This window comes from Aythya marila (assembly GCF_965140915.1).
Source record: "Aythya marila genome assembly, chromosome: 32".
Lineage (NCBI taxonomy): Eukaryota > Metazoa > Chordata > Aves > Anseriformes > Anatidae > Aythya > Aythya marila.
The window spans coordinates 1,140,996-1,164,393 of NC_139073.1; the positions used below are offsets into that span (position 1 = coordinate 1,140,996).

General features: G+C 46.2%; 1 protein-coding gene across 1 annotated transcript; it reads right to left on the reverse strand.

The window, feature by feature from the left end:
• Positions 1 to 23,169, reverse strand: GMIP (GEM interacting protein; the record flags this gene model as incomplete). The annotated part of the gene is made up of 22 exons (XM_082781721.1): positions 1 to 1,758; positions 2,248 to 2,368; positions 3,838 to 4,132; positions 4,689 to 4,885; positions 4,991 to 5,128; positions 5,233 to 5,421; positions 5,694 to 5,833; positions 5,919 to 6,017; positions 6,280 to 6,366; positions 7,155 to 7,267; positions 7,573 to 7,763; positions 8,164 to 8,301; positions 8,421 to 8,609; positions 9,024 to 9,104; positions 9,345 to 9,455; positions 9,876 to 9,940; positions 10,204 to 10,329; positions 11,005 to 11,068; positions 11,904 to 11,979; positions 12,081 to 12,174; positions 21,897 to 22,034; positions 22,920 to 23,169. 22 exons carry the CDS (start codon positions 23,167 to 23,169, stop codon positions 1,250 to 1,252), a joined length of 3,411 nt encoding a protein of 1,136 aa, XP_082637847.1. The 3' UTR covers positions 1 to 1,249.
• Positions 23,170 to 23,398: the final 229 nt, after the last annotated feature.

Below are 23,398 nucleotides of genomic sequence, written 5' to 3' on the forward strand. Positions count from 1 at the left end.
TACAGACGCTCTACAGTAAAAGATAACTTAGTACGCCAGAACTCAAAGCAATATATTAACAAATGTACATTGCTCCAGAGATGCAAACTCTCTTTAGGCGAAACTGTACAAATGCGAAGAAGAAAGAGATGCTAAAGAATTAGCATTTCTTTTACAATTCTGTTAAGACCAAAACATATCTGTTGATGAGATGAAAGAGACCTGGAAGGTGGATTGTTCAACCTCTTCAGCTGGCTGGGAAAGTGTAATGTTTTCTTTTAGCACTTAGCTCTTACATTTTCATACACGTGCTAGTGTCTTTGCAGCTGGTGGTAATCACTGAAAATAACCCCAGTGCAGGGTTGTTTTCCAGAGTAAACCCAGAACTTTGTATCGTATTTATATTTACACTGTGTACACAGCACAACGCCGAGGGAACCTGTAGCATGGCCCATCCTACAGCGCAAAGCTATCCCCAGGATGAGCCGTCGCGAGGTGGCACTGTAGGACCGAGATTTCTCCCGTCCCATTTTGGTGGGCAGAAAATCTGCTGCAGGGGGCAGAAAGGATCCTTGGGGTGAGACGGAGCCCCAGCACCTCGGGGTTACCTCCTTTTAAGACTGATCTGAAGATCTTCTCATCTGCTGGGGGTTCAGCCCCTCTGTGACAGCACCGGCATCACAAGGACTGCAGAAGCTCGAAATGATTCGAGGGAAAGAGTTAATGTTTTGGGGAAGTGGGCCTGGCAGTGTCTTTCCCCTTTATAAAACGTCTTTGTGCTGACCAGCGAGTGGAAGTTCCAGCAACGGAGGCATCCGGAGTGCATGTGCTTTGCCCATGCACCCTGTTTTATTAGCATTACGCTAAAAAATGCTGCGAAATAAAACCAAGGAAAATCAGTGCTTGTTGCAGCTGCCAGAAAGCAGCCACTTGGGGATGTTTTCTGCCCAGTGTCCTACATTTCAGTTACCTCCTGCCAGGCTACATCCTTCCAGCCAGACAATCTGTGTTTCCTTTCCCTTTATTGTGCTTCGTTCTAAACTGGGCACGTTCCAGAGAGAGACACCAGGCTCGTGTGGGTTTGCTGACAAATAAGCAAAGCCTGGGCCAGCTCAAATTCCAGGTACTTCCCAGCAGAAGCCTTTTTCTCCAGCCTGCTTTGTAAATGCAACTGCTAGGATGTTATTCTCACCCCGCTGCTATTCCATCCTTCCACAGGAATTGTGGCGTGGGATTTCAGTCCCCTTTCTGCTGCTTTTTGCTGTCATTTTTAGGGGCTTTGCTCTGGGAGCGTCTCTGGGTTGAGTTTCACTTCTTTCTCAGCAGACCCCAGGCTTTCCAGAGAACCTTCTGGGGATGCTGAAGTGTCGTCGGCTTTAAGCTTTGAGATGATCCTGGCGGTTTCCTCCGTGATCTCAAAGTGTTTGAGCTGCTGTTTGCCTCCTGAGCGGCCCCTGAGCGTGCTGGTGTCGGGCGAGCTGTTCCTGCTCCGAGTCCTCTCCCCCAGGACATCCTTTGCCATGGAGCTGCTCTCGGTGGCGTTGCCTTCTGCACCGGTGTCCGTGGCCATGCTGGATAACGTGGTAGTCCTCAAGGGCAAACTGGAAGGCTTGGGAATGACTGGTTTTGTTTTTGCCTGCACGCGGATGTATTTCACAGGCTGCCGACTGAAATGGCCCCTGGGCTGGGTACCCACGACAGTGTCCGAATCGCTGTCGGTCTTCTCCTGCACGGAGTCCTCCAGGTCCTCCAGCTCAGAGCCAGTGCTCGTATTCATCTCTGAACAACAACAAAAATAAATAGTTATCTTAGAGCAGTGAGACAGGGTTACTGCAGCAAACAGTTTTGGCTGAGGATTTCTGTTGCTGTTAGAAAGGATGCTGAAAGCCCTGCTGCACCACGAGGCGAAAACTCCACCCTCTAACAGCTTTGTTCATCGGAAGAAATGTGAGATGCACGCTTGGAAAAGGCACGAGGAATGAATCAGGTTTATATTCTTAGAGCTGTCCTCGGTACACCGAAGCCAGCAGAGCTGGCAGTTGGCTGTGGGGCTGGGAGCTGAGGCAGAAAACCTGTGAGCACCAGAAAACGTGCTTGCACTGCCAGGCAAGCTTTGTGGTGCTATTCTGCACTCAGTGATGAATAATTATGCTGAAAAAGGCCCGGCTACACTTCCCCTGCTGTGTACCATGGAGGCAGGAGGTGCACGACACAGCCAGCATGGTACCAGGCAGCCTACACCAGCACCAAGACCACCGCTTCGTTTACCTAGGGCATCCGTGCTTAATGGGCTGGGGGCTCCCTCCAGAGTCAGCTCACTGACGGCTTCCCTGGAAGACGAGTTATCAGACACACTGTCCACGCTTAAACCGTGCTGGGAGGAGAAATTCTGTTGGAAAAAGCCAGGAGTGTTTATACAGGACCCTCATTTGACATGAAGACAGCTCCCGCTTCACCCCGACTGCTGCTATAGCCCAGTGAATGGAAGCAAAAACTTAAGTAGAAAATGCCCTGATTTGTCTTAGATTATCTATAACACTTGAGGGAGTAGGGAGGGAGCATGCAGAAGGTCCCAGGGCTGGGCCAGAGGAAAATATTTTGGTTCAAGAGCAGCCTCCAGGCCACAAAACCCGCCCAGAAAGTGGTCGTGTGCTGGGACTGAGGTTCCTGTGCCACATTTCAGGATAGAAAGGGGGAAACATCTGAAACCAAGCAATTATAGCACGGAAATTATGATCGAATGCGTGTGGACGGGTGAGGGAAGGACACGGGGATGCTTGGGAGCTGGAGCTCGCGTGGAACCAGTGAGAGTTTGCACAAGGACCAGGACACCTGGGGCAGGGGCTCCAGAAGTCGGTTTTATTAATCTCAAAACGAGTGCCCTCAGAAGCAACTCCCCTTCCTAAAGGCTTGTGACACCTGTAGGATTCAGTCACGCTGCGGACGTTTGCAAAATGCCCTTAAAAATAGTCCAAGGCAATAGCTGTGCACACCTCAGGGCTTTCTGTGGATGTTTATGAACCCTGTGGGATTTCTGCACACAGGGATGGAAGTGGTGGTTGTTGGTGATTTCTTTTATTATTTTTTTTTCATCTGTCTTCACAGTTACTCCAGTTTCTGTTTCCTCAGTGTTTCTACATGGCTGGCATGGGTGTGATCGTGGCAGACGGGCTGTCTTGCAGGAGGCAGAGAGCCCCAAACCAGGGTTCAACTCCCTTTGGCTTAACTTTAGGAAAGTAATTTCCTCTTTTTTTCACTCATCACACCAGCCTTGGAAAGGAAAGAGCAGCCATGTCTGGCTCGGGGGGGTGTTATGCCAATTTTTTTTTTTAAAGTGCTGTGAAGTATGTGTGAACTATTGTGAGGAGAGAGCCATGGAACTGGGGAAGAACTCAGAGCCCACAGGAAAAATAAAATAAAATAAAAAAGGATCCACGGCCAGGGATCAGGAATGCAGAAGAGCCCTGTTGGGTTCCACCAGGGAACCTGCTGGCTCTGATGTAGCTGCTTCCAAAGTTGTCGAGCTGTTTACACAGGGAAACAGCAGTGTCCCGAGTAATTTAGCATGGAGAAGCCCACAAGTTTTCAGAATGACTGGGATATAAACCATGGAGCAAAACCCACTGTCCAGAGTGGGCTGAGAAGCTGATGAGTGATCTCTAGCTTATATATATATTTTTTTTTTTTCTAGTTCTCCCACTCCATGTGCAACAGGCTCTCTGCTCCTTCCTCTTGGAGTAACCCCCTGACAGCAAACAGCTTTTTTTTCCTGTGAATAAAGTTTTCTTTATCTGCCAGTTTGCCTTTCTGTCCCTACAGCAGGGTCAGCAAGCCCAGCTCAGCGTCTGGCAGCTCTACCTCTAGGGTTATTTTCTGGACTGCGCTTGGGCTCTGGTGTCCTTCATCCTTTTCTGTCGGTGCTTCTTGCGAGGGGTTTTCACAGCTGAGGGATAAGGATGGAGGCAGGTCATCCATCCCGAACACCCTTTCGTAGTTCTGGATGAGAAACTCCACGATCTGGGCTTGGTACCCGGAGTCAACGAGGCAGGACATCGAGACGTCGCTCCCCGAGCCTGGCCGGATCAGGGTGGGCCCGAACACTATGCCCAGGTTGTTTGGGGACATCTTGTTCTCTTCGTATTTCTCTGCCACCCTGGAGAAGGGAAACAGGACTGTGAGGGGCTTCCCAGCTCTCAGCCCCAAAATACTGAGTACACAGAGGGAATGCACCAGTCCCACATCTCCTAGTAGAGAGAGAAACCCCAGATTTACAGGGGAAAAAGAGCTCTGGTCTGTGCACAAAAACAAGACAAAAATCCCCAAGGTTGCCCAAATCTGTCCGGGCAGCTCTAATGAGAGATTTTTCTTGGGGACCCCTGCTCTGAGCTGCACAAGAGGGCCCTGATTCACGTTACGTGACCTCTTGCTCTGCACTTAAACTACGGAGTATTGTCAGCAAGGAGCTGCTTATATTTTTTTTTCTTGTATTTTAATGACCAAGCTTGGTCATTAAGACTTTCTCCTAATTGCCGCAAGTCTCTCCTTCCCACAAATGACTTCTTACCCTCCTCACAGCCTCCTGCTTGGCTCTAGCCCAGGCTGAGGAAGCCCAGGAGCTCACCTTGGATGCTTTTGGTGCTGAGCTGGCAGTGGGGTCTCAGCAGTGGCCCCCCGGGGTCAGCACCTAACGCCCCCAGCACGCTCCTCACCTGTACAGGTGGGCGATGAGGTGCCGCAGGGTGTTGTAGTTGCTTCCAGGCAGTTTGCTCAGCAGGTCCTTCATGCTCTGGATGGGGTCCGAAGGGAAGCCGGCGGAGTCCGTCCTTTCTTCCCCGGGTTTTTGAATCTCTTTGGCGAGCGCGATGAGGCTGTTGTAGAGCTGGTACAGCAGCACCGGTCCCGAAAGCTGCAGCGAGAGGAGGGGGGAAACTGTGTCACTTCATCCTGCTGGCCTGGGGCTGAGGGATGTGGAGGGCTGAACGTGGTGGTCTGGCAGAGGTTTGGTACCCACTTCTTTCAGGAAATGCTTCAGCACCCCGGTGATGTCGTGGGGGGAGTGCTCGGAGAGCTCCACCAGGCTCCTGCCGTTCTCAAAAGCCTGGCACAGCTTCTCCACCCGGGCTTTGGACCCGCTTATCCGATAGATCCCCTGCGTTGGGGAAAAAGGGAATAGATCAGGAGTTTGGGATGGAGCGAGAAGAGATCAGAGAAGGTGATGACAACTGAGACAAAACACCCACAGGAACAACTCACCTGCACTCCCAGGGCACGAGCTTCGATCTCCGACGTGCATTTCACCACAATGAAGGGGACCTCCTCGGGGAAGTCTCGAGGAACTTGGGTGAAGTCGATGCCGAAAAGCGGCACTCGGTTGGGCAGCTTCCTGTGGCCGCAGGTGATCAGCAGGCTCTCCAGGCACTTCTTGTGGCAGGCCAGGTAGCACTGGAAAGGCAGAAATCCCCCCGAGTTATGCTCTAGCTGTAGTCCAGGTCTCCTTGGAGGACTTTTCCTATTCCCACTCTACCAAAGTCCCTTTCTGGGGTACAAGGGGGCTGTTTTGGGCAACTGGCAGTGTACCCATGCACTGAAAAACATGCCTGGTGTCAGGAGAAAAACCACAAAACTTTACAGGGGGGCCTTTCATCCCCTCAGACCTCCAGTGGGATGATCACAGGCTGCTCACGAGGTGCCTGTGATGAAGGCTGAGCTCTCACCTCCTCGCACTCGAAGCCGTTGACCATGAAGTTGTCGCAGTCCCGGCACTTGGACGGGCCCCGCAGCTTCCTGAGCCGGTGGGTCTGCGCCGCGCTGGAGAGGAGGATGTTCCTGAATTGTTGCTGGGATGAGCCATTTTCTGCAGAAACAGCACGAAAATTAACTGGTAACTGGGCAGGAAAGCGCGGTGTTCAGCTCCTGAGTCAGATATCCAGGTCGCTCACCGTTTTCAAAGGTTTGCAGTGAATCTCTTTCCTCAAAATCGTCCGAGGAGGACATGGTGCCGGTGGATGGAGCTTTCAGCAGCTTCCTGTTAGAGTTTCCTGGAGAAGAGAGAAAATGCAAAGAGCTGGTCTCATCCTTGTGATCCTCTACAAGTAAAAGAAACTTGTAAAACAAACACAAACTATTTAAAAAAAAAAAAAAAAGGCAAGTAAAACAAACAAACTATTAAAAAAAAGGCAAATAAAACAAACAGAAACTATTAAAAAATGTTTTGTTTTGTTTTGTTTTGTTTTTTAAATATTTTAAATAATTTACTTGTGTCTGTTTTAAATCCTAGGTAAGAATCTGTGCAGCTCTCACCTGGGCTGGAGTTGGGAGAGTCCAGGGATCGGGACTCGCAGCTGCCACCGAGGCTTTCTGTGTCACTGCAGAGGGATCTGTTTGTACCTGCAGGAGATGGGCACGGTGACCAAATATCCCCAGCACTCCTGGGGAAATTGCTAAGAATTGCCTTCAGCTGAGGCGATCTGTGAATGCCTCTAACTGGATCTTTATTGTTAGCAATTATTTCTCAAAACATCTGTTTATTTATCGGTGAATGTCCTTTGAAGCAAGAAAAACAGGCAGGTGCTCAGTAAGCCAAAGCAGCAATCAGTCCTGAACAAGTTAGGCTTCAAAAGACATCTAGATAATAGATAAAGACATCTAGATAATGCCCTATTAGAAAAAAAAAAAAAAAAAATTAAAAAAGGTTGACAGCTTCTGCTCCAGAAAGGGATGCGTTACAGATGCTGTTAGACAGTGAAATATATTTTAAACCTGTAAAGAAATGTAATTTTCCTTGCTAGAATGATATAAATACACTTAAAGAAAGGCTGAGCTGAAACAGCAGCTGTGAAAGCCCCACGAAGCTCCCAGCTGCATCACCGTTCATCCTCTGCCATGATTCCTGCCAGCAACAGTTGAGCCTGAGTTAAGGATGGGTTCACAAATGTGCCACTGGCTGTATACAGGTTTGGGTCAAAATTCAAGCCAAACTCCCAGAAAATCTGTATTTTTCAAGAGCAGCAGCACGATCTCTGTGCTCCATTCTCTCCCAGTTTGAGCAAAACCTTAAGCACTGCCCAAAAGATCAGAGAACATCTCCCACCTCTTTTTGGCTACACCATTATCTAAATTAAGCTACAATGACTCAAAAAAAAAAAAAAATTGGGTCTTTACTAAATTCAACCTACTCTGTTCACCATTTGGGGAGAACTGCCTTCTGGACGTGTCTTCTGGAGTGCTGGCGTCCTTGCTGCCCCCCGTGTGCTGCAGTGACATCTTCTTCCTGCTGCTGGGGGGAGACCTGGGAAGGGGTCGCAAAAGATTTTCCAGAGATGAAGAATAACGAGCAATATTGCTTCATGGATGCCAAAAGACATCTGTTTCAGGCAGCTTTTGGGTATAAGCCAAGTTTTCAAGGAGTAAACGCTTGTGTAAAACTAGGAAACATTTATTTAATCTAATTTCACCTTGTCTATTCACAGGAAAAAATGGGAATTAAAGCAGCACCAATCTGAGAACAGAGTGATCCAAACCTTTGGCAAATGATAGAGATAACCACTCTTTCATCTTCCACCTTTTTTTTTTTTTTTTTTTTTTTTTCCTTACCTCTGCCCTCCGGAAGCAAGAGACTCGAATTCAAACACTTCCATGTGAATGTCTTTCTTCTGCAGAGCCTGAATGAACTCCAGGTACTTCTCACCCACTTTGTACGGCTTGCAGACCTCGGCCAGGTGCTGGTATCCCACTGGGATGTGTTCTGACTGAGTCTGCCGCTGCTTAAACATCCTTAACGTGACCTTACAAGGGGGAAAAAAAAAAAAAAAAAGGTATTGCATTACCCACCTCGGTTACCTGTACTTCTGCTGAATGTCGTTATTCTGCTCTGCAGGATGGACAGAACAAATTATTTGTTGCTGTTGCTTGTGTTTACTTTGCTAGCTTTTCTTTCTGGATATCTGTCCTGCAAGCAGTACTAATTGAAAATATTCTTATGTATCTGAGAAGTGTTTGAGCAGCAGGTCGGTGACAAAGCGCTGTCCAGAGCGCTCGTCTGATTTCACCTGCTGGAGAATAGTCAGGCATCGGGTAAAAAAAATAAATAAATAAAAATAAGAGGGAAGTGGTCTTATGCCAAAGAGGATTTTCTCTGAAATGAGGGCTGGAGGAGAAATTATGAGAAGGAGGAATTACACGTACCCACGTCAGCACCTCGTCTCCCTGGTAAATGAGCTTCCGAATGTGGGAGACGATGCGTGCCCGCACTTTCTCCAGTTCCTGCCGCCGAAAGTTGGCGTCGTTAATGCACATCTTGTACAGGGCTTCTGTTTCCTGGACCTGTGTGGGGTGGGGAACAGAGCAAAGGGAGGAGAAAGTCACCGGGATGGAAAGGGAGCTGCCAAAACACAGCTCACGGGCTGCATGGGGATAACAGCAGCCGGTCCGAAACTCGTCACCTTGGCTTGTGCCTCCTCGCAGGAGCGGCGCCGCTTCTCCAGCTGCTTGCTGGCACTGCTGGGGTTGACGACTGCTGCGCTCTGGTATTCGTCCTCTGCCTTGGCACTCAGGTACTTGGCTTTCTCCAGCTCCTCGCAGCGCTGCGCGTACTGCAGGCGGGACTTGCGCAGGGATGACAAGGACTCGTTCTTGGACAGGCAAAGAAATAGGGTTAGGGGTCCACATAGGGTTAGGGATCCACGTAGGGTTAGGGATCCATGTGGGGTTAGGGATCCATGTGGGGTTAGGGGTCCCCGTGGGGCCGCAGGAGGAACAAATCACAGCAGGGCTCCTCTCGCGAGGAAAGCACCTGCCTCGTCCTTCAAGGGACTGTTTCAGATATTATCCTCCAAACACTCCCCCTTCCTCTCCTCCCAAAGCTCAGGCACTCCTTAGGAGCCCTTGGCAGGATGCATATTACACTATTTAGTTATCGCTTGTTCGTAAATGTTTGCATTTACAAATTACATTTACAGATTTGCAAAATTGTCACATTTTCATTTGTTTTCAGTGTTTTGAGCTGTGACCAGCATAAAGGTCAGGCCCATCTTTCAGCCTCTTACCATCCTCTTTTGCTCCTTTGTCCACTGGTCTTTGAATTCCTTCCTCCACTTCTCAATCTCGTTCTTCTTGGCTGACAGAGGCTGCAGGGGAGTCAGAGTTAGGATGGCAAGTTTCTTAAGAGGTGGGAAAAAATATCTGGCAGATGAGGGCATGACATAGAAAGCAAGCCTTGCAAGGTGCTTCCTTCTCCCTTAATCCTGGTGTGCATTTCCATCTCTCCTTCCCCCAACCCCACTCCTGTTAGGTTTCTGTAGCACTCCAGCAGCTACCACTGCCTGATTTTCCAGCAAAGTAATCTGTTCTCTGCAGAAATCCAGTACCTGGTAGAATTCCTTCTGTTGGAGCAACCCCACGGTCTCACTAGCTGAATTTCCAACCTTAATGTCGTGTTCCAAGACCATTGCATAGAGTGCTCGAAGAGGCATGTTGGACTGCAGAAAAACAACAACAACAAAAAAGGTATAAAATGACAGATAACCACTCCAGCTTTCCTAAATTCATGAGCTATGACCAAACTTTATTACGGTAACACTAGAGCTGTGTACACTGGTTAAATGAGCAAGCATTGTATTGTATTTTATTTCAGACACAGATTTGCAGAAGGGTTTTTATGCTGCACAGCATCGTGCTGACTTCCTGCCCTCTGATTCTCCAAGCAATCACTCCCTGTGTTGTAAGCCCACAGAAGAAAAAAAGGAATAGTTCCAACACTGAGAAGTTTAGGAAGGTTTTTGGAGGGTTAGTTGCTGTAGGATTTACATTCACGTGTGTGGACAGCCTCGCGTTTGCTCCGTGTAGGACTCTGGAGGAAACCCCACGCAGCAAAGCAGGAACATCCCGGGGACCCATACCTGCTGGATGATGGCATTTCGTCCCGATTCTGCTATCTTCACAATCCCTTTGGCAAACTCCGTTTCTGTGGAAGGATCAGACACCACGTTAACAGCTGCAGGGGTGGCTGTGAATGCTGGGTGTTGCCAGGTAGGATCATTCAGGTAAAGAAAAAATCTGACTCAAGCTCTTTGTCTTCTTATTTTGGCAAAGGAAGTGAAAGGTAAATGTTTGGCTTAGTTCTCACTGCTATAATTTCATTTCCAATTTTATGTTCTCAGCTACAATTAAAAAAAAGCTATCAGACAACGTACGAACTCCCAGCTGGTACCATACACACTGACTCACCGTAGCTCAGACGTTTTTCAATCCAGTTGAGAAGCTCTTTGACATATTTACACCACATTTTGGCGTACTCGAGGGCTGCATCAATGCCACCTTCACATTTAATCAGCATTTCATCTGCCTCTTCAACTGGGGAAAAAAAAATCCAGATTCAGCGTGGCTCTAACTGATGGACAGAGGCTCCCCCAGGAGTGGCAAAAATTGGAGTTGGTGCTCTGAATACCCAGATAAAAGCCATAAAAAGAGGTCTTTCCCTGAACAATCATCATGACCTATTTCATGGCAATCCCATGCTGTCCTACCTGTCAAACCGTACAAGTTCCAGGTGGTTTAGACCTGTGTATTCCTCTACCCCCGCTTTTAATTAGTGCTTTGATTTAATTTGGAAACCACAAGTGGGGAACTTAACGCATTTCTGGGTGACAACATATGGAGTTGCAAGTATTCTTGTTCCTTAGAAGAAGATAATTACATCATGCTGCAGTAAGCAAATCTAAATACATTTTAAGTTGAAATCTGTGAGAAAGCAGCTTAGAAAATCTCTCTTTTTTTTTTTTTCCTCTGTGGGGACTTTGTATAAAAAAACAATTTAATGTCACGTTTTATGATGCCAGTGACGAGCACAGACCCAAAGAGAATCATCCCAGTGGGCAACAAAAGTGCTTCAAAGAAAGATCTTCACTGTGCCTAAAACCTTTTGAGACTGAGGTCTCAGTAATTGGAAGTCAGGACCTCACGAGCACCTTCCTAACAAGACATTAATTGATGAAATATTCACATAATCGTGTTAATTTGTGATCTTACCTGTCATGTCTGCGTGCGCTTGTTTTTCTGAACTGCTTTTGCTCTTGCAGAAACTTTCATTCAGCTGTGGGGAGGGAAAAAAGAACAAGAGGAAAATGGTGAAGGAAAAGGAGTAGCGAGAAGTTGGGAGAATTTTTCAAAAAAGAATAAAAAAGAATAAAAAGTCTGCCATGAACAGAAACGTGGAGGAAGCACATTGTTAATGCAGAGAGATCAGGGCTGGAAAAGGAGTGCTATGATTGAATGCTGGCAGCTCTTATTTTATTATGAATCACAAAATATTTGATTATTATTTTTTTAAGTTTAGCTCTGAGGATAATATGATTACATGAGGACAGTGGCTGTCAGAGAAAAATTAAGTTCCTTGCCCCTTTGTTTACACGGAAGGGCATGAAATGAGGCCAATTACCCCCAAAAGACCCACACTGCCCAAAGCAAGCAAAAGAACCATTAAATTTTACTTTAAAGGGCTTCTGTTTGTCAAAGCCAGAGCTTTAGAAATTTTTGATGCATGACTCTCATACGTATTTTAGGTCTGTTCCCTTGTCTGGTCTTTTTCTTAGAGTGCAGAACTTAAACCAGCAATCTCCACATCTCATTTTTCAGAAAATAAATAAATAAATATATAAATATATTAAAAAAAAAAATATCCTATTTATGATATAATCCTAATTATCCTATTTATCCTATATGCTTGAATGCTCCCACTAAATATTGTCCGTTCTTTTGCCACCACCATTACTGCAGTAACCAAATGTTATGCAATTCTTCTCTGTCTACTCAAGTAAAAGCCATAACTATTTTTTTCAGAGGGTCACCTAAAAGCCAATTGGAATAATGTGCATTTTGGCAAAAGACATTGTTAATTTTTTTGTTAAGATGGGTAATTCGTTGCCTACCGGAACAATCTCTTTTTCTGCAGACAGGTCTGTGTCGTCAGTGCTGTCAGCATCACCAATGAACAAATCAACTGCCCTGTAAAATGAAAAGGAATGACATGAAATAAATTAAAAAGGAATGATAAGTTAGGTGTGCAAAGACCCAGAGAGGTGGTTCTGCCCCGTATCTCTACGTACGCGTTGCCGATGGAGATCTCCAAGTCGTCCAGGCTCCGGAATATCTCACTGTATCGCTTCTTGTTTTCAGGTACCCGTTCTTGACTGTTGAGACCTGGGGTTGGAGAAGAAATTGTTTCACTGGAGCACTCAGCCCAGAGCTCCCTGAGGTCTGCAGGACGGTTTCCAGAGCTGCAGGGGGATGCAGCTGAGCTCTGCTATTCTGAGTGGATTCATAGGGAAGTGACAAACTGCAATGGCCAGGCAAAGCGTAAGGTGAGGCCCAAAATGAGATGGGATTTAAAAGAAAACACTGAGCAATAAGTTTGCCAGGTTTCCCTGGGAAGAAGGACCCCCTGGAAAATGAGCCTGCAGGCGTCCCCAGAAGATACCTGTGATATTTTAGGGCTTGCAAACAGACCCAAGGTGTGAAAAGCTCACAGAAATCTTTGTTACAGCTGCGCAGAGCTGAAGCCAGGGCACTGTGCTTGGTTTGGGGCTGGCAGTGCACTGGCAGACCTGGTGGAGGGGTTCACGGGGTGCAGAGGGATGCTCTGAACCTGGATGGAGCACAGCATGCCCCAAAGAACCACGTGCAGGGCAAAGCAGCAGCAGTGGCTGCAGTCGAGTGGTGCGCGGGCCGAGTTGCACAAGTTGCCCTTTCCTTCTGCATCATGTGCGTGTTGCAATGCGCAGAGCTTCCCCAATATTTCATACGTGCTTATTTATGGTGATAATCCCCATCATGAAATACTGCATCTCGTTCAGTCCCCAGCAGGTACAACTTATTGGGCATGAAAAATATAAACAACTTATTGGGCATGAAAAATATAAATCGGACTCGTTCCCACACAAGGGGCAATGGGTTCCTGCCACAGATCTTCGTAAAGTCTAAGCGTGTCCTGCCTGCAGTCACACACACAGCACGGAGGAGGTAAGCACATGCAATGTATGTGAGGTGATCAGTGCCATTAATCTCACTTTCCACTCAGTTGTGCATTTGTCACTGCAGGCAGGAACTAATGTTGAGTCAGGCTGAAAGCCTGACTTGAGTCAGTGGCTGAAAGCCACTGCAAAAAAATAAAATAAATATATGTATATATAAAAAAGCGGGCGCAAGTGTTAAAAAACAAAAGAAAACTTCACTGTTCTTTGTCCTTTTGACATTCCAGGAAACAGGATGTGGTTGACCTAAATCTAAAGTTGCTTCACTTGTAGTTGAGTTTGCTGTCAAAATGAGCAAGTGCTTGCAAATGTCACTTGAATGATGCTTGGTGGAAAAGTCAGTTTGTGTTTCATTTAGCTATAGCTACTCCTGGGCCTTGTGTCAGTCCTGAAAAATACAGATTTTTTGAGCCAGGGCTTGACTAGGAGCTGCCATACCATGAAGCCTACAAACGTGGTGGTTTAAACCATGATTAACCAACAGCAACAGGAAGAAAAAAAGAAAAAAAAAAAAGGGGGGGGGGGTGTGAATTAAACCCATCTATGAGCCTGAAAACAGAAAAAAGTGTGAAGAAGGCTGGGTGGGACGCTGACGGTGTGCTTCAGCACAGAGGGGTGCAGACCAGATGCCGTGCTCACTTCTGCACCCAGAAATGAGCTGGAACACTCCGAGCTTTACTTGCCTTTGAGCAAATAATTCAGATTTTTGCTGGCCTTGCTCTTTAAGAGTTTTATGAGTATTTTACTCCAAAAGTGAATGGGACACTGAAAATATGTGAAGCCGCTCATTTTTTACCATAAACCTGAAGGAACTGCAACAAACCATTCAGAAAGACCTGGGGAAGGGATTAAAAGCACCGGCGGTGCTAATGCTGTGAGCTGTACCCAGTGCCTGTCCCGGTTAATCGTGATAAACCCACAAAATCCACGTCTCTAAACCCACATCTCCCACCCTGCTCAGCCAGTGCCCAGAGGGGATCCACAGGGGGTTTGCCAAACCCCTCACGCTTTTTCTCTAGAAGAGGCACAAATATTTCATAATCCAAGGCATAACAAATCCAAGCGTGTTAATTTAACGTGAATCCTGACGGCTCTAATTACTTTGTTTGAGCAGACAGACGTCTTCAAGTTCTTGTTTACCACTAGTGGAGGTTTGTACAACAGGAAGGAATGACTCAATTTAGCGGTGCTGGTGACGAGCAGAATGAAACATTTCTCTTTTGAAAGCAGTCATTGTAAGGCACGGTAAGATAAGCCAGAGCCTCGAGTTCTCACAAATCTTTTGCTTATCTTTTTGCTTACAGCAGCAGGACGCTAGACAAGTCGAACCCAAGGAGTTTAGGTAGCCTTGCTGTAGCCGATGTCACTGGCTGCATTCTCATGAGTTTAAATGTGTGCTTCCCCATGTGCAGCCCCTTCCTTTTATATTCCCCTTGTCCTTCAGCAGCAGCACCAATTAGCCCTGATCCCTATGCACCCTGTGTATATCTCTGGAAGGAAATGAAGTGCCTCAAATGTATCGCCACAGCTGAGCTGCCAGACACCATCCAGGTGTCCCTTCCTGCAATCAAGCCCACCCGTTAAATGTGCAAACCTCTGTACACCTTTGCCTGGCAGGCTTGCAGGGGCTCCCATAAATATCCACAAATTCATCTGTCAAATCCTGCTCACAGGGAGGATCAGGTCGCAGGCTCACAGAGCATTGGGGTCATAGGACTCCAGGCCCGATGGAGATGCAGGTTCAGTCCTTTCTGTCACTTCCCTGTGACTCTGTTGCTTCACTTACAGATGGAAGCTTCATTTCGAGGCCAGTTACCTCACTGGACATCCCAGTGACAACTGATGCTGATGCAGAAGCTCGCTCTTCTGGTAATTAAAAGCCCACATTCCTAGTCTTGTTCCTCTTGAAGGACCTTATTCTCCTTATTCTCCTTATATTCATCCTCATTCTCCTTCTTCATCTATTCTTTATGCAGCTCTTCAGGCTTCCTGATGCAGTTTTCTCACTGAGAAATGCAATAACAGCTTCAAATGCTTTGCTTGCACGGAAAAAGGTCTGCTTGGATAGCAATTTTTTTTTTTTCACCTGAAAAACTCAGAGTCCTGTACACAACTCACTGTGAAGGACGTGGTTATCCCAACAGCAGGTAAAGAGACTAAGACTGAGCCTACCCAAACATCTCGCAATTTTGTCCTAAAGCAAATGGATGGTTTGAGAAATTAGTACAATATTGCCCCTGGAATATAAAATGGATGTTATCACATTCTTCCAGTCTGCAAATATTTTCCTTTCTGTGTCCTCTGATGGTGGTTATTGCTTAACCCTCCTTCTTCTCCCTGACATCAAGCAATTCCAGCAACAGGGCAGAAATCCTTCCCAGCACCACCGCTGGACCTGCATCCTGGAGAAAACCTCACACCGGAGCCGAACAGCCGTCATGCAAAGCTCTGCCCCATCTGTGGGTCTCGAGGGAAATGATGCTGTCCTCTGATGTGCATCGACTGTCCGGGAAGCCTGCTGCTCTTCGTCCTGTGCTGCCATCGCGGGGAGAGCAAGCTCCCGCAGAGGTGGGTGTGCAAAGTGCCACGGGTATTTTTAGAAGCCCTTGTTCTGCAGTTTTAGCAGAAGCATCACTTCCCTCTCAGCTAGGGTTACCGTGAAATGAGATAAATGTCTGAGCCCGAATTCAGCATGGCACAGTCGACCGAATATCGCAAGTCTGTCTCAAGAGTTCCTGGTAGCGCCTTCCTCCTCCTCTGCACTCAGCTTTGCAGTTTGCAGCGTAGCTTCTGAAGTTCTCCACCACAGCAAATCCCCTGCACGAGACTTGCACATCACAGCAGCAGCTACATAAAATGCACTCACTCTTAAGTCACAGCATGATTTGCAAAAAATTGGGCCAAATCAAAAGCTCAGGTCTGAAAACTCAGATTTTCATTATCTCTTTCTGTGTGAAATCCTCCCTTTTTAACCAGGCTGTTAAAGGCTGCCTAGGTCAGCATCTCTCTGCCTGGAATTAGAACAGCCTTGGAACACCAAGCTTCTCGACAATGGTTTTGCAAAACCAAGACCACTTCCCATCTGCTGCTCTGATTTCTCATGTTATCTTCGTTCAAAAGCCCTGGAACAAACTGAATTTACAAAATCAGATAATTCTTGAGCAGGTCAGGACTGCTGCTGAACAGTGTGATCACAGGAAATACCCACAAAGACAGATGTCTTAAATAGCAGTACGTATTAACAAGGGGATTAATGAAACATGTCGGTGTAGAAAAAGGAGAATTTCCACTTACTACATCAATTCATTAAAAAAAAAAATGTGTAAACTGCAAATGTTTCTGAGATGTCTGACAGCAGAAACTTAGCACAGGTGCATCAGCTTGCAAAATAAAAATGAGATTATTTCATTAATACTTTCCTTTACAGCTGGCAGAGCTGTGTCTTGATAGATTGCAGCACTGTGCAGTGTTCAGCTGCTTACTAAGCCTCACTTTTTTAAATGATCAAAGAGCTGCATTAAACTTCTGGCTTCTTGTTGCTCTAATATTAAGAATAAGGAAATGTCAGCCACGGTTAAGAAGGATTTAGGCTGACAGTGAAGCCCACTAGACATTTACAGTACTGGAAAGCAGTAGAAGGAACTCCCAGTTAGTAATAGAAGAATGAATCTAGGACACTTACTGGCTAAAAAGATAAAACTGAGCAAAATAACTCACACCAGTCATCTTGGTTTTGCACAAGAGCTGTTGAACAACCTCCCTTTAAAACAGGAGGTTCTGTTGATAAAAGGAATTCTGTGGATACAGCTCACTTCGATTTCTCAGAGGACTTACAGATATACCCCATTCTGGAGGGGATTTTTGGTCACAGGTTTGTTGGTGAAACCTTTTTTAACATAAAAATACAGCTTTAATCAACGCGTGGGCTTCTAGCGAGGTCTCAGAAACAGATGTCTGCTCCTTGTGGTCAATGAGATGATGATCATAAAGCAACAGACTAAGGCAGACAGACATTAATTGCAGTCTTTAGTGACCTCAGAAATGGTTTTGCTTCCACTGGGGAAAACAGCTGAGCAAATTAGGCGTGGATGCCGTTCCTCCAGGCTGGAGGCCTGCCTTGAGAAGCAGAGAGGGACACGGCAGGTGGTTGCCTAACAGGAGGTTCACATGCAATGCTGTGCAAAGAGGACCTCTGCAAGCCCTGGGTGTGTACAAAAGGGGAACTTCAGGCAGAAAAAAAGCTCGTGCTTCTGCACAGTGCTGTATGGTGAGCACGTCAGACCTTAAAGTCACTCGTGGGACCCATATGGTGGTGTTGCTGAAGACACCGAAGCAGTCTGTGGGGCAAAGGTGCATGGAAAACTACTCTCACAATACAACCTGTAAGCAAACTCAGCTTATCAAAGACAGTGAAGCATCCCTTCATTATCCCTGCATGTGGTCATGAGATACAGAAATCCTTTTAGCTATTTTTTTTCCCAATTTTTATGACAAAGACAGGACAAGACCCAGCTGCTGGAAGGTGAAAGGCGAGCTGAAATAATGAATTTTCTAGCTACAAGCTTAATGCAGCATTTAAATATAATAGCAGGGAAAGGTCTAATGTTTCTTCTTGTGTTTCCTTGATTACAGAGCCAGGGAGCTTTTTCCACCTCTCTCCAAAGTGCCAGGGACTGGCCCTTGCTGAACATGGGCCTCTGGCAGGAGGGATTCAAGCTTGGTACAGAAAACTCTTACACGCTCAGTAAGTGTTACTCAGATTCATGCTAATTATGTTCATAATTTAGGCTGACACCTTTAACGACAAGGATTTATAGCAAAGTTTCGTCAGACTTGAACAAACGATGTGCAAGTACCAGCATGATGTACCAATCTCTTGAGAGAAAGCTCTACCTGCTGCCTCCTGGAAAATAAAAGGCAGTTTGCATCCCTGCCTCTTACGTAAGTCAATGTCCAGCACAGATACATCAAATAATTTGATCCGTCAGAGAAAGATTCAATGAGCTCAGCAGCCAGGATCATCATGGAAACCCCATTATCACCTATATTTGCTAAGTGGCTTGCAGGCTGATCTGCCACTCACGTCACACCATGCCCCCAAAAGCTTACGTTAAAATGAGTATAAAAGGTTGTACGAAAGATAGCATAAAAGGTTGTACAGAAGTATAAAAGGAGTGTAAAAGGTTCTTTCAATGCTATCACATACCACTTGGTTCTGGGTCCCCCATGGCTGAATCCTCAGTGTTTTGGTCTGAAAGCAGCAGAATCCCAAACTACCCAGCTTTGAATCGCGGCGGAATTAAGCAAAACACGAATTCCTGGTCGGAGGAGATGCTGTGAGATGATCCGGAGGCTGCATGTGAAGGGGACCTGCCCGAAACAAGTGGCAGGGGCGCCGCCGGTGAGTGTGCGGCCGCTGCAGCCAAATCTGCTTCCTGCAGACACGCTTCCGTGTGGGGAAACAGTGCACAGCACACATTTATTTGATCATCCCATTTGCATAACTCATTTCAGTCTTGGCACACAGCACCGAAAGGACCATTCTGGGGTCCGTTTTTCGCTTATGCCCACGAACTTCCGAGCCTCTGCTGCATTGCTGAGTTTCACCCCAAATGGTTCGCCACGGGTGTAGGATTTTTCACAAAAACATGGCCACTGCTTTAAGGGGCTATGGATATCATCCCAAAGGTGATGCCAGGCCACGAGGGGTGGGTTTGGGATGGGCAGGTGACCAGGAGGTGGTGGAAAGAGACCAGGGGGGGTCCTCCACCACTCCTCCACTCTATTCATGTGTGGTATAAGAGTGTAAGGGAGCCTTCTCGAGATCACAGCCCGCCTCGGTTTTAGCCCAGTAAAACTGAAACCTAACCTTTTGGGGGTTGTTTCTTTAATAAAAACAAGCCCTGATTTTGTAGGTTTTTGACAAGCTAAGGAAAAAATCTGTCGCTTGTATCAAGATGTTTTTCAGCCGGGAAGCATTAGCCCAGCAAAACTGAAACCTAACCTTTGGGGGATTGGTTCTTTAATAAAAACAAACCCTAATTTTGTAGGTTTTTGATAAGCTAAGGAAAAAATCTGTCACTTGTATCATGTTTTTCAGCCTGGGAGCATTCTCCAGACCCTGGGCTGGGGGGTGAGCCTTTACATCCCACCCATCCCCCTTGCTGGATGTTTTGCTGCACCTTGGCTCCAAGATACTGATTTACCAAGTGCAAGAACCCAGCTAGCACTGCTGCTTTTAAAATCAGTTAATTTCGCCTTCAATTTGGTGAGAATTTAGAGATGAAGCTGTGATGTGGGAAACAGAAAACGTTTATTCAAAGATTCAAGCAAGCAGAAATTTAAGGGAACTTTATCTTCTGCAAATATTAGTGTGAGAAAACGAAGGCAAAAAATGTGACAACCAAAAAAAAAAAAACAAGCTTGTGCTCAGCAGTGAAGCTATTGTTCTTGACTAAACCATGAATAATTAAAAAAGCTCTGTTTTCTTATGCAACCTGAACATATAATATTGATTCAAATCAGTTGAAATCACAGTGCTAAATCCCTTTCATTTTATCTTCCTTCCTAGCATGAGCTCTGGCCTCCGAGGCCGTTTGGTGTGTGGAGCAGAGGAAAGCACTGCCCATTTTAAGGGGCATTAATCCTAGACCCTAGCTACTTGCAGGTAGGTAAAAAGGGGCAGGTTTCCTGCAAATCTGAGTGAAAACAGTATTTTTAAAATGCAGGGGCTGACTGTTTTTTACAAGTTTCTGTGGTTTTAAATACACAACTGGGGACACAACACATGACAGTTCCCCTAAGTCCTCCTCTTCCTCTTCCTCCTCCTGAACTCTAACTCAGTTTTGTGATCTTCCTTTCTTTTATTGTTGTCTCTGGAGTGGGAAGTCCGATCCTACAGCTGCTGTGGCACGTTATGAACATTTTCATTTGAGCTCCCCAAAATCATTTCCCTTTCTTCAGCATCTGATGGAGGCTGAAATAATGCCGCTGAATTTCTTCTGCAAAATTTCTCCCTGTGGTTGTGCTTTGTGGCAGACAGATCTATAGGTTTCTCCCCCAGTACTTAACAGCAGATAGCCAGGAACAAGTCATAGCTAAGGCTGACCTTTCTATCATTAACAGTCATTTAACATTAAAAACATAAAAACTCCTGGAATCCTTGAGTTACTGCTTCTGTGTTGAATTTTTCAGGCTCAGGTGGATGTGGCATGTGTGAACTCTGGTGATTTCTGCTCAGACTCAGGAATTAACGATTTACTTTTAAAAGGCAGCAGGAGAATGAGGATGCACAGCCACGGTGAGGTGCTGCTGGGATCAGCAGGCTGTCAAGGCGATGAGTTTCTCCTATCAAAGCTTTCCAAGCCCATGCCTCAGCTCCGTATACTCAACCCATGTAATTACAGGTAGGTTTACTCAGTGTAATTATCACATCCAGTTTGTAAAGGGCTGTATTTACAGATAAAAGCTATAAAAAGTGTGTCTGCAAAGGTATTTATAGCCAAAAGGGTTGCAACAGAGTATGTCAACATCCCCAGTCCCCGATTAATAAAAAAGCTAATAAAAGCTAAAAGAGGACAGGGGGGTGTGACTCCTCATTTTCCAGAAATACAACTCATGATCCAAATTCCCAGTTTCATCACTCTGTCTCCCAAACATTCTTGCTGAATGAGTGTGTCTCACCCTTCTTTTTTCCTGTGTCTCGCCCTTTTTTCCCTGTTGTAAGAGTAGGGATGGTAAAACTCCAAACTTTCTTTTGCAGATCAGAGGAGCATAAAAGGGAAGCACAAGAGCTTCTGAGATAGGGCTCGTCTTCCACTTCCAAGGCAGTGTGGGGTTTTATACAGCATAATAACATGGTCCTTTAGCAGCAATTTCCACTTGCTGGTGTAGGCAAATCACCATTGATGGTGGAGCAGAAAGCTGCTTCAGCTCTCATGTTACTGAGATCCTCCAGAGCAGCCTGCAAACTCGTACTGCTTGTCTAAAGAATTAATTTTATGAATTACTATTTTAGACCGAGTACAATGGCAAGCTACTACTGTGCACTCCGACAATACCCAGGAGCAGCCCACCACCAGATCTCATTAAACTTCCTTTTACGTCACTGCTGCTATTTTATAAGTCAAATATATTTTCACCTCAGTAAGGCTTTTGAAGATGGGGGAGAAAAGGAACCGCAGAGTGAAAGCAGCTGTTCGGTTGGTGCACTTTCTTTTTTCTCCAGTTCCCTGATGAGAACCTCGTGCCAGTGCTAACTCTGCTCTGTGCCATATGGCAGAATATTGAGACAGGACATTCAGTATTCCCTCTTGAAGCTCACCTGGTCCCAAAACAAGGGCCAGAAACCATGGTGTTTTCAACCAACTAGATTTCAGGTGAGGTTTTCCACTAGATTTAAGTGTATCTGAGCTCCCAAGAAAGTAATATACAATGCAGGAAAAGAAAGAGCATTAAAGATTCATATTCCAAGAAGGTCAGAGTGGAGTAGAACAGTAATATTACTTATTTCTTCTTTTTATATATATATACATATATTAGTATATTAGTAATTATTCTTATTTCTTATTTCCTGGAGGCTGTTATCAGTATTTCTTAGTTAGTGTGTGGTGCCCTGGCGACCTCCAAGGGTTGTGTAAAGAAACTATCCCTACAGTTCTGTGGATCAATCTAATTTTCCTCCTGCCATGCTATCACAAGCAGACGTGTACAAGCATTTTGCACAGCGTTATGCAGGAATTCAGCACTTACAGCTGAATTCAGCTTTGGGAGTGACATGTGCTTTATATACCCTTGCACGTGTGCTGAGCCTGGTGTGAAAGCTTTCCATTAGCACTGAGCAGAAGGCAGTGACTACAGCAGCTGTCAAGTTCTCTAAGGTTTTGGATTTACCATGGATTTTGGTGATAAGGGTCGCTACGGCGGGCTGGATGGCATCCCCGGTCAAAGCAGGGTACGTGTTCAGGAAGGAGGAGATGGCTTGCAGGAGGTCTGCCAGTCTGGCTTCAACAGGGCCTGAAAAAACTTCTCCTAAAATCAAGAAGGGGGAAAATTATGATTTTTTTTGCATGCATAAACTCTCATCCTCACTTCTCCGAGGGACAAGTCGCTTCAGTGGTGCAGCACAGGTACCCTGTTCTTCCTAAATACTGAAATTATTTGCAAACCAGAAAATAACAAACCCTGAAGACCAAACATCCTGGCTCCTACTGTGGGACTGTTGCACATCCTTGTGTTTTTACATCTGAAGGGTTTAAGAGAAAAACACAGCCCTGAGCTGAGCACTCGGATATTTGGTGAGGGAGAGGGAGCCAGCAAAGCAGAGCCAGCCCAGGCAAGCCCAATTTCCACGTTCAGCTGGCACGGTTTGGGGGCTGTTAGAAGCAAGCTATGAGCACCACCACAGCTAGGAGCTGGCTGGAGAAGCATCACCGACCTGACTTGTTCGGCGTGCCTGGGGTACGAGTCCTGCAGGAACAGAGCTGTTCTGGGAAGAAGGGAGGACAAAAATGCTGGTGTGCAGGGCAGGGACACACAGCACTTCTGACAAATCCCAGTTCTCTCAACAGAGTCATCGCAGACACCCTTTTTTTCAGCCAGTTTAACTCACTTGCAAGTAATTGCAGTGTTGTCGGTAGCACTTGGGTATTTTTTTGCATTGCATTTGAAGGAAACTTGTGCATTTAGATGGCTAAGTGCTGTGAAATTTGATCTGTTGATGCAATTCATTACAGGAGAAGGCATTTGAATAATTAAATATCCATACAGAGAGAAGCCACCCTAAATTATCCGAGGGCCATCTAAATTCATGGTTTTAAATACTGCAGCAAGAACGACGCTGGGTTGCTTTTGCCCACGGTTGGGATGTGTTGAACGTTAAGCTGTAAGCAAATAAATGGATTTTTAAAGGTTTACCTTTTCGGAAGAGCTCCCGTAAGTTCTGAAATCTCCCGTCGATGTCTCTCAGGTGTTTGGCGATGCGAGGCACCTCGTTGGCCATGGGGTCCCCACGGCTGCCCCGGTCTTCAGGGACAGGGCTCTGCACCGAAGCCCAGACAGCAGCCAGAAATTCGGAGTCGTGGCCCGGTGGAAGGATCCTGCTGTGGGGCAACCTGCCCACGGTCTGAGCAGCACCGGCTTCATCCCAGGCTCCTGTCCCATTCATGGCACGGCTGCAATGCTGCACTTCCCAGTCCCCCAGGTGAGATTTTTTTCTCAGGCTATGTTTTTGGGAGCAGATTCCCAAAGTCCTGCAGGTCCTGAGCACGCCTCTCGCTCATCGAAGGGAAGAGGAGCAGCATTCTGTAAATGCTGCTGGAGACACAAGATGAAAAACGTGGAAAGAGATGGAGGGGGTGCGATGACTTCCCATGCTCTCAGCATTTATTCATTTT